The 10,196-nt window shown below is 51.5% G+C and overlaps 1 protein-coding gene and 1 non-coding gene across 2 annotated transcripts in view; one reads left to right on the top strand and one right to left on the bottom strand.

The window, feature by feature from the left end:
* Itgb5 (integrin subunit beta 5) overlaps positions 1-8,608 on the bottom strand; it is a 108,068-nt gene extending 99,460 nt beyond the window's left edge. Inside the window, exon 1 of the mRNA XM_050159829.1 lies at positions 8,288-8,608. Coding sequence (XP_050015786.1) covers positions 8,288-8,357 — 70 coding nt within the window. The 5' untranslated portion in view covers positions 8,358-8,608. The remainder of the gene's footprint in view (positions 1-8,287) is intronic.
* Positions 2,624-2,726, top strand: LOC126512242 (U6 spliceosomal RNA). The gene has a single exon (XR_007594964.1). It is a non-coding gene; the product is annotated as a U6 spliceosomal RNA (small nuclear RNA).
* Positions 8,609-10,196: the final 1,588 nt, after the last annotated feature.

Genomic DNA, 10,196 nt, shown 5'->3' with positions numbered 1-10,196 from the left:
TTTTTTTTTTTTTTTTTTTTTTTTTTGCTTGTTTTTTAAGAAAATAAAAGGCTGGGCGGTGGTAGCACGCACCTTTAATCCCAGCACTTGGGAGGTAGAGGCAGGCGGATCTCTTGAGGCAAGTTCCAGTTCAACCAGGGCTACACAGAGAAACCTTGTTTGGAAAAAGCACCTGGCCCCTCCCTACACACACACACACACATCTCTGCAAACACACACACACACAAACGCAAACACGCACACACACGCACCCTTCTGCAAAGTAATGGAACTATGGGACTTTAGAGCCTAGAAGTGGGAGTGTTTTCAGGCGAGCTAGTTGAGCTGCCACACAAGGAAAGCTGACAAAGAGAGGGGCACAGGAGTCTTATTGACCAGGAGGTCCACAGGGGTCCCAGCTGTCAAGTGCTGCCACAGGGTGCCCAGGTGGTCCTTGCGCTCTCTGAGACACAGGGAGGTTGTGGCCCGCTGAGCTCCACAGCTCCTGGAGGACACTGCTAATCACACTGTGGCCTGAAAGGAGTCTGTGGTCAGAGCCCTCACAATCACATGAATTCACAGGTAGCACTTCTGATTACCTGAGCCCCAGGATTCCAGGCTAAGGACCCAGAGCCCAGCAGGGCAAATTCTCTTTTCTGATAAACAGTCCTGAGTCTTCCGGTCTACCACCTCCAAAGACCTGAACTATTAATAAGAGATGGCTGACAGGATAGAGACCTGGTGTGACAAGTCGGCCAGCTGGGCGGTGGCTCGTGCCTGTAATCTCATCACTATGGAGGGGGAGCCAGGGCTGTCACACGTGGGACATAATGAGTTCCAGGCCAGAGTGATACTCTGTCTCAAAAACACAAGAACAAAAACTGTATTGAAAAGCCATAAAAATACCAGTGACTCTGCTTTCGTAGTTATTTCTATTAATACTCCAGATTCACACTCGATAATGAAGTGGTTTTACGACATTCAACTGCCCTAAAATTAGGCTGCCCTTGGGACAAATCCAGACTCCAGACACTCGGCATGAAGTGAGTGCTGATATCTGAGCTCTGGACCGGGGAGGTGAGAGCTACAGCGGTTGCCACGGGTGCTGTTCCTTGGAGCTTGAGGGGTGTCCAGCAGCAGACAGACACAACCCCAAACCCTAGGCTGTGTGCCTGCCATGCACATCCCAGTGACAGAGCCACTTGGCATCTCCGCTCTCCACCTATTAATATTTCAGAGCTGGGATTTGGCCACATGACTCACTGGCACCACGGAGCCTTTGAAAAGGAAGGAAGCAATGACTACAAGGCCAAGCAGCTGGAGTTCACCAGTGTCGCAATGTTGTGTCTAGGTTGCAGAGATAGGCGCTATTGGCCAGCTGGCAGCCACATCTCTCCTTGTCTGCAGTCACTACTCCCAGCTCAGTTTCCGCGCTCTGAAGCTCCTTAACTTTAAGTGTCATTCGGGGTTTATTACTAAATATGATCTAAAAACACACTCTACTTTCAAAACTCATTGACTCAGCCCCCTCTCTCACCAACCATATCCAGGCAGTCCATGTCCGGCCTATAGTCTGTCCAAGATGTGTGAAATGTTTTTCCTAATCCAACCCTTCCTGCCTGGTCCCTCGACAGCCAACAGCTCAAGGCCGCAGTCCTCTGGCCTCACTTTCTGTTGGACCTGCCAGGCCATCTTTGCTCTAGGCAGCCCTTCTCATGGCCGCCCACCCTGACCGTCCAAAGTCGCACAGCTACTAGTGAAGTCTACAGACAACAGTTATAATTCCCTGATGCAAAACATCCCGCAGGATAACGGAAGTGAGTAAAAGCAGGTACCAAATCAGCCTGACCCTTCGGGCTTAAGGGTGGCGAGTCACTGGGGTGCTGCTCCCCACACCTGAGCTGTGCCCCACACGTTTGTCATACAAGACACGGGGTTTCCAACACGGAATCCAGCAACTAAAGAGTCATGTCTAAAGATAATGGTACCACAAAATTCAACTACATCCTAGCAAGGTGCTACTTCAGTCTGTCCATCCTCAGACTACCTTTCTGGACATCAGACGTCTGCCAAAGACCCATACCACTACAGAGATGACTTGCATGTTTTAATTGATTGGTTTGTTGGGGGTTCGTAGCCCTGGATAGCCTCAAAGTCACTATGTAGCCAAGGCTGGCCTTGAATTCGGGATCCTAGCACCTCTACCTCTTAAGGTGCTAAACCTTCCATTTTTGAAACAGTTACTCATAGAATGAGATACTATGTGGCTATACAAAAGAATGAAGACCCTGCTATGAAGTTTACCTCAATGCAAGGCTAAGTGAGAAATAAAAAGTAGCTGGGCACTGATGGCATACACCTTTAATCTTAGCACTCAGTAGGGAGAAGCAGGTGGACTGGACTACAGAGTGAGTTCCAGGACAGCCAGGGCTATATAGAGAAACCCTGTCTCAGAAATAAATAAATATAAATAATGATAAAATAAAAAAAATAAAAAGCAAGATGCAGAAGTATATTTAATGCTGCTTTTGAATAAGAAGAGAAGACAGGTAAGTCTAACATGTTATAGAAACACTGATGTATGAGGATCTAACAGGGACTGTGCAGGACAGGGCCATCAGGGGACTAATGGGTGATGAGAAAAGACAGGAGGAAAGACATATGCAAAAACGGGAACAATACAGAGAAGACTGGCATGGCCTCTGCACACAGATGACTCGTAGATTCGTGAAGAGTTCCACGTTAGAACAGAAAGAAAAATCACTTGAGTATATTACATATTCAAAAATGGGTGAGGCCACTGGGGTTGGCTCAACAGGTAAAAGGTGTGCCACACAAACCTAGTGACCTGAATTTATTCCCCAGATGAAAGTAAAAAAGCTAGCTGTGGTGGCACACATCTATAATGCCAGCACTCCTGGGAGGCAGAAGCAGAATTGCGCAGAGGCTCGAGGGTCCAATTAGCCTCCAGTAGCTCAGGCGCACATCGCAGCAGAAACAAGAGAGGTGCTGCCCTAATAAGGTAGAGAGAACTGAGTCCTGAAAGCTGCCCTCTCCCCTCCATACACACATCATGGCACACAAAGACACACACACACACACACACACACGTGCACGCGTGCACACAGACACAGACACACACACTTTAACAAACTGGAAACAAGAGGCCATAGAGGTGGCTTAGTGGTGACAGATTTGTTATGCAAACATGAGGACATGTGTTCCAATCCCTGGAACCCACATAAAAGCTGAGCACAGCCCCACGTACTTGAAACCCCAGCACTGGGAGGCAGAGGCAGGCAGCTAGCCAGCTCAGTCAAACGGTGAGCTTCAAGTTCAGGGACAGAGTCAGTCTCACTGAGAAGGAACAGGGATAGAAGGCAGTGGAGGGAGATATCCAGTGTCCCCCTCTGGCTTCTCTACATGCATGCTCGCTGGCATGCATATACACACACACACATATGCACGCACCTGTGCAATACACCACACACATTTTTAAATAAAAGATGTTTTAACAATTGTATTACTTTTCACTATGTGTATGGGTCTGTGTGTGGGTGTGTGCACATACATGCTGATGCCCTCAGACGCTGGATCCCCTGGAGCTGGAGTTACAGGTCGTTGTGCGCCACCTCATGTGGGTGCTAGGAATCAAGCCATGGTCCTCTGCAAGAGCACCATGTGCTCCTAACTCGGGAGCCAGCTCAACTAAGGCAAGCGAAGGCTGGGGATGTAGCTAGTTGGTTTAGTGCTAAATTCCTGCTTAAAGCCCTGGGTTTATGACCCAGCACTGCAAAAATGGAGTATTTAGCTCAGCACCCAGGAGGTGAAGGCAGAAGGATGAGTTCAAGAACCTGAGAGCTTGAGGTCAGCCAGGGATGAATGGGTCCTTGTCTCAAAAAGCGAAGGAAAAAAAAAATGTGTTAACCAGTTATCCCTATAATCTTCCTCCCCAAACATAAAACTCCACCTAATCAAGTGAAAAAAAAAAAAAAAAACACCAGTGTCTATAAACAGGGGAAATGTCTATCGCACACAATGTCAGCACACACAGTGCAGGGGTCGAAGCAACGGGCCTTTATCATGGATTCCAGCTCAATGAATCTTGACACCTTGCAATGTGGTCTCCCTCCCCCCAGTTAGCGCCTCCTAACAGCAGCCGCCCATACAGACCCTGACTTCAAAGTGAAACCTCTGAGGGAGTGGGGTGGGGGTCAGACATGGAGAAGGGGCAGGTCAGGACAGCAGATGAGGGAAAGTGCCAAGGACAGAAGTCAAGGAAGAAAAGAAGCCATGAATGGCTGGAGAAGGTGGGCTGAGCAGGAGACCCCATGGCCTGTGGGGGTGAGGGAAGCAGCCGGACAGCAGTTACCCGGAAGACAGTCCAGGCAGGGGGCAGCATGGCCAGTGGGGCAGAGTGAAGCCTGAGGAGCCATTGGTTAGAGATGGCAGGAGGCCGAACCGGAAGCCTGAAAGAATCTAAGCAGACCAATGAGATCTAAGAGTTTAACATTACTCTGAGTAAGGGGTGAGAGGATCTAAGGGGTAGGTTGGTGCAGAAGTCAGTCCTGGCTTTACCAGAGACAGAGGAAAAACTCTGGCAAGGCTGCCAAAGGGATCCAGTGAGGTGGGCCCCGCGCTGAAGCTCTCGGCCTCCGGGGTAAGCCAGCTGGCCACCCTGAAGCAGGCTCTTCACCCTGCAAACCCAAACCCGCACCCTAGCAAAGCAAAAAGAATCCTCACCAGCAAATGGGTGTCTACCACCCTTTAAAGCAGTGCTTCTCACCTTCCTAACGCTGTGACCCTTTAATACAGTTCCCCCATGTTGTGGCGACCCCCAACCATAAAATTATTTTCATTGCTACTTCACAAGTGTAATTTTTGCTACTGCTATGAATCATAATGTAAATATTTGCTTTTCCGACAGTCTTAGGCCACCCTGTGAAAGGGTCCTGAGACCCAAGGGGTCACGACCCCATAGGTGGAGAACTGGGGCTTTAAAGTAACTAATTCCCCCTACTGGAGAAAAGGAAAACAAACCCCTTAGGCTCCAAAGCTCTCCCCCCAGCCAACTGAAAACACCTGTGAGGAGCCCCCCCAGTCCCCAGCCTCTGAAAGACGCCCTCTCATTTAAGTGCTGTGTGTAATCACCCCCTCCCCATTGCTGATCTTGTTAAAAAACTTCCCAGAATATTTCCATGACCAGGCTGAAGAAGAAGAAAAAAAAAAAGTTGTTACTAGGGCGGCAGCCACAAAGGGCGATTTGCCAAACTACTTGGATATTTTAATTCGTCTTTGCCTCAGTAGCTAAATAGCGTGGAGAACAAGCAGGGGAGGAATACTAATTAGACCTAATTAGACCCTGCCCTCTTCTGCCTCAGTCCCCTGTATGAAAAGCGCCCCCTGACTGAGGACTGTGGAGTTAAAACGTAAATCCCAGAGGGGAAACAGTTGTCTATGAACCGAGGCCACCCTTTGCATTTCGGTGTCCTGGGCCTGGTTACCTAAAGGGAGCTGCCAACCCAGCCAAATTCCAGCAGCCCCACCCCCACCCCAGCATCTGCCCACCGCCGTGGTGGGCCAGGGACAGGGTGAGGAGGACTGGGGCTGCCAACTTGCATTCTCGAAATGCAACAAAGGGCTCTTGGTATTCGGAGCATTCTGATTTGCAGAGCATCCACTAAAAGGGCATTTGATTGCTTATAAAATAATAAACCACGGCAGCAAGCCTGACTCCAGCCATGCAGCGGGAGTGAGACCAAACTCCCCACTCTGCCTTAGAGCGGGAGAGGGCGTGGGAGGCCTCCCCCGTGCAACACTTCCTTGGTTTGGGCTACCTGCTGAGTCAGGTTCCAGCCCGGAGACTCTTGGCCCCAGGAATAAATAAGGAGATCCTCCTGTTGGGGGTGAGGATGGGACATCACGGCAGGCTTATTTCCAGTCAGCCCCTTAAATGTAAGGTCTGTGGCCTGCTGGATCCATTCACTGTATCTAGGAACACCCACTTGAGCACCAAACCTCGCAACACCACGTCCTGTGGTCCCCTGTCCCGCCCCCCCCACCCCCCAACCAGGTAACTACGAACTTCCTTCCAAATTACGTTCCCCTCAGCAAGAGAAAACAACAGGAGAAAGTTCCTGCCACCTTTCAAGACAAAAGGGGGTGGGTGGGGCAGGGAGGACTCGAGGAAGAGATAACAAAGAAAGAAGGTGGGCCAGCATGAGCCAGGCCTTCTGATCTGGCAAAGCACCTGGGCACACCAAGGAGGAGGTGACCCATCCTGGAGGTTGGTGGTCTATCACCATTTTACTGACTTTCGGGGGGGGGGGGGGGGCAACACAAACGAGCAAAAGACAAGGCTGTGGTCACAGGGCAATGGACAAAACTTATCTCTGAAGGCACTGGAGCAAACCACCCAGGCTCCGAGATAAGGTACAATGACCAAACAGCCCTGGGCCTAGGCTCACCGCTCCCACCCTGAAGCCAAAGGGAAGCCATGAGGTTCTCCAGGGCCCACCTCTGGGACGGAAAATCCTGTTCAGCAGCAAGGCAACTTCCAAGGAGATGAAATTACATACAAATGAAAGGCAAATGCCTCTAATAATTTGAAGGGCACCTCGAGGGGTGGGGCACTCCTTTAATCCCAACACTTGGGAGGTACAGGCAAATGGATCTCTGTAAATTTGATGCTCTACATAGAGTTATAGGCCAGGTGAGGATACATTTAAAAAGCAAAAACCTAGCAAGGAGCTTTTGGCAACAGTTAACTGCTGGGAAGGGAGTTTTCTCTAAGATAGTAGCCCCAGGTAAGCAGAGCCAGGCTCAAGTTGAAGACCACCGGGCTAAGAGTATTTAGGTAACACAAACTGGTTTCATTGTGTTTTATTAAATGGATACAAAGTTGGGCGCATAAGGAAGAGGGGTGAATTTGGGAAGAGTTGGGGTAGAGAAAGATAAAACCCAGCAGCTGGGAACTCCACTAACAAAGATTAAAGTCTTGGCCACGGGAAATGTTTATGAGTTTTCATTAGAACCACATAGTGTCTAACTGGAAGAAAACTAGAGCCATTCCCAAACTTAAATTTCATGAAACTAATATAAGGCTGCTGTTCTGACAAAAAAAAATTTAAAAACACCATCACAAAATAAAAAAAAGAAAATAATTTTCACCAAACAATAAAAAGAGCATAAACTTCAAACTACAAGACTGTCCTAAAGTGAGGTCAGTAGACAAGGATAGATTCCAGAAGGTGGTGATTCAAGCTAAATCTCCTTGCGTTTCCCTGGGGACTTGTGAACACCAAAGATGGCACCACTTGTTGCCAGATAGAGGAAGGGGTGGGACTCACCGATCTACTTCTTTTCCCATAAAAGCAGCCTTGCTACAGTATTAAGTTAGGACTGAGGCCTAAACGACTTTTTTGTTTCCTCTACCACCCTCCCCGCTCTCAGATGGAAACCTCAACCTCCTTCATGTAAATGAGACGCGGTAGGAGAACAGATTTCTCCCCTCAAGCAGCCAGGCAACGAACGGCTGAGCTCAGAAAGACAAACAAGTATTGAAAGTGCATAGCGCACCCGTAATCAATACACAATGACTTCCGACGGAAAGGAGAAAGTTCGGAAACTCCTGCTTGGAGCGGGTTGGAGGAGGTAGAGCAAGCTCACGTCCCTGGTAGCCCCAGCGCCGACTAGCATCCTTTCTCTAGGGACTTAACTGCTACTTTCAAGTCAGAAAACTTAACGCAGGTATCTGAGGCTTCTCCAGCGCCGCCAGGGCAAGGGAACATCTGGCTAAGGCAAAGCCAGCAGCCCCTCCGCCGTCAGAGCACCGTGAATCGTGGTACAGGAACAGAATCAGATGGCGGAGTCCCAGGTGGGTCCACGACTTCGGACTTGCTGAGAGAGGTGACAACTTTCAACTTTGACCAGGCGTAGAGAAAGTTGCACTATCTAAAGACCTCCGGAGTGGCTGGGCTGCCACACTTTGTCCCCCACATCACTCCCCGTGGGCCACAAGGGCTGCTTTGTGCAGGCGAGCGCAGAACTGGGGCCCCAGCACCGGGAGGGGAGGCCTTCCCTCCCGCGTCACCAGCGCCCTCGGGCTCGGCCACCAGACGCCTGCTGTTTACACAGGAAGGGAAGGCTCCTCCTCAGCCCGGGAGGGAACCTGGCAGTGCACGCAGATCTGCAGCCCGCGCCCCGCCGTCTCTCCGGGGTGCGCCCGGGTGCCCCGCACCCTCGGCTCTCTGCGAGCGGCCACGGGGCGAGCAAAGTTCCCGTGAGCGCAGCGGGCGGCGCGGCTTACCTGCGACGTGCGGCACAAGCGCGCAGAGCCCGAGCAGACAGGCGTAGAGGGTCGCGGGCACCCGCGGCATGGTGCGCGCCGCTCGGCGGGGGCGCGCGGCGGGGGACGGAGCGGGGCTGAGGCCGGGGACCGCAGCCGCATGCCGGGCACTGAACTCGGGCTCACGGCGCCCGCGGCCGGGCTGGCCCGCGCCCCGCCGCCACCATCCTCCCTGCTGGCCGGCCGGGACGCCCGGAATTGTCGCCTCTCAGGACGCACTCTCGCCGAGTCCCCGCGCGCCCGCTCTCAGCGACCCTTCCCTTTTCCCTCAGCCGCCGGCCCCCACTCTCCTCTGCTTTCTCCTCCCCTCTCTCCCGCGGGCCGCCACTCGGTCAGTTTACGGCTAGGCGGGACGGGGCGGGGCGAGCTCCGGGCTGGACCAGCTCCGCCCTGCGCCGGGACCCGCCAGCACGCCTAGGTCCCGGGGTGTCCAGGTGGCTGTCACATCCGATGCTTCCCCGACTTGGGAGTAGGGGGTAGGGAGGGGTGTCTTGAGTTCGAAACTTCTAGTTTGGGGCTCCCTCCCAGGTCTTAGCAACTACGGGAGGGGGCGGGGCACGCTCCATTAGACCCGCAGAGATTACTTGGGCCAAAACAATCACAGTTTGACTTCAGGAGGGACGGCAGGTACCGCTTGGATCTGCCAGGCCATTTCGTCATTCCAGAAGCACGTGCCAGCTCGGGCCTCGCTAGAGATGGGACAGAGGCGTCCTCCTAGTTCAACCAAGACGCCACGCTCCGGACGGGCAAGGGAGGACACATAGAACAGAGGCGCAGGTGAAGCCGAGGATACACCTCTGAACAGGCAGCGTGCTAAGTGCTGTTTGTCTGTCTGTGTACTCACTCCTTTAGTACTCATAACATCCCTCCTGTTATTTAGATGAGGAAACTGAGGCACTGAGGGTTAACGTGATGGAGGAAGTGACTGCTGGGCTGTTTTGCACACAAATTCAGAATATTTAAGTAAGGCAGCCTAACCTTTGCAGGTCAAGAACCAATTGGAGGTGTGGATACAAAACTGACCTGAGGCATTTAGATCCTGAGCTTTGTTTGGCTTACCTCCCAAACTCTTGCCGGGATGGTACTGGCAGAAGTCTGTTCGTAGTGTGGTAGTAAGCAAAAATGAAGCAATCCATAGCAAACCTCAAAATTCATCCTTAGACTTGTTCTGTAATATCTTCTTTTGTTTTGACTTAAAATTCTTACTTGAGGCCAACCATTGTCCGATAAAAGCATGCTGCACTGGGCAATGGTGGAGCACACATATAATCTCAGCACTCATCTCAGCTGAGTTCGAGGCCAGCCTGGTGGCCAGAGTGAGTTCCAGGATAGTCTCCAAAACTACACAGAGAAACTGGGGGGGTGGGAGGGGGTAGGGGGTGGCGAAGACGATCAGTGGGCAAAACAACAACAACAAATCAAGCTGTGGAGACAGCCCAGGTTTATCTTGGAATTACCTGCCCCTCAGGACATTGGCCTTGAGGCTACACTTCTTCCTGCTGAGAGGTGGTGTTTCTAATGGGAACTGATCAAAGCCTTTGAACTGGAAGACAGCCAGTGCCGAGAGTTGATTTGTCTGGCAGGACTATGTAGGATGGTTCAGTTAGATGGAGGATGGTGGAGTTCTGAAAGCTGGCCGAATATTGCGTTAAGTACAAGAGTAGTTTCCCTATGCCATGCATTCTGTAAGTTCAGGCCCTGAAGTACCCATCTCCTCTGCACTCAGGGTGAGTGCTTCACTGCTGCTGAACTGGCTCGCTTTGTCCCGCACCTGGCACAGACCACCATTTACCTAAACTGCACCTGGGAAGTGCTATGATCCAACTTGCCCTCATTCTCACCAGACCCCTCCTGTCTTAGCTGGTGGTTC

The sequence above is a fragment of the Alexandromys fortis genome, unplaced genomic scaffold (genome assembly GCF_014885135.2).
Source record: "Alexandromys fortis isolate MF-2015 unplaced genomic scaffold, M_Fortis_MF-2015_v1.1 scaffold_119, whole genome shotgun sequence".
Classification (NCBI taxonomy): domain Eukaryota; kingdom Metazoa; phylum Chordata; class Mammalia; order Rodentia; family Cricetidae; genus Alexandromys; species Alexandromys fortis.
Note: the sequence above shows the minus strand (reverse complement) of the source record. Positions and strands in the feature narration are given on the sequence as shown.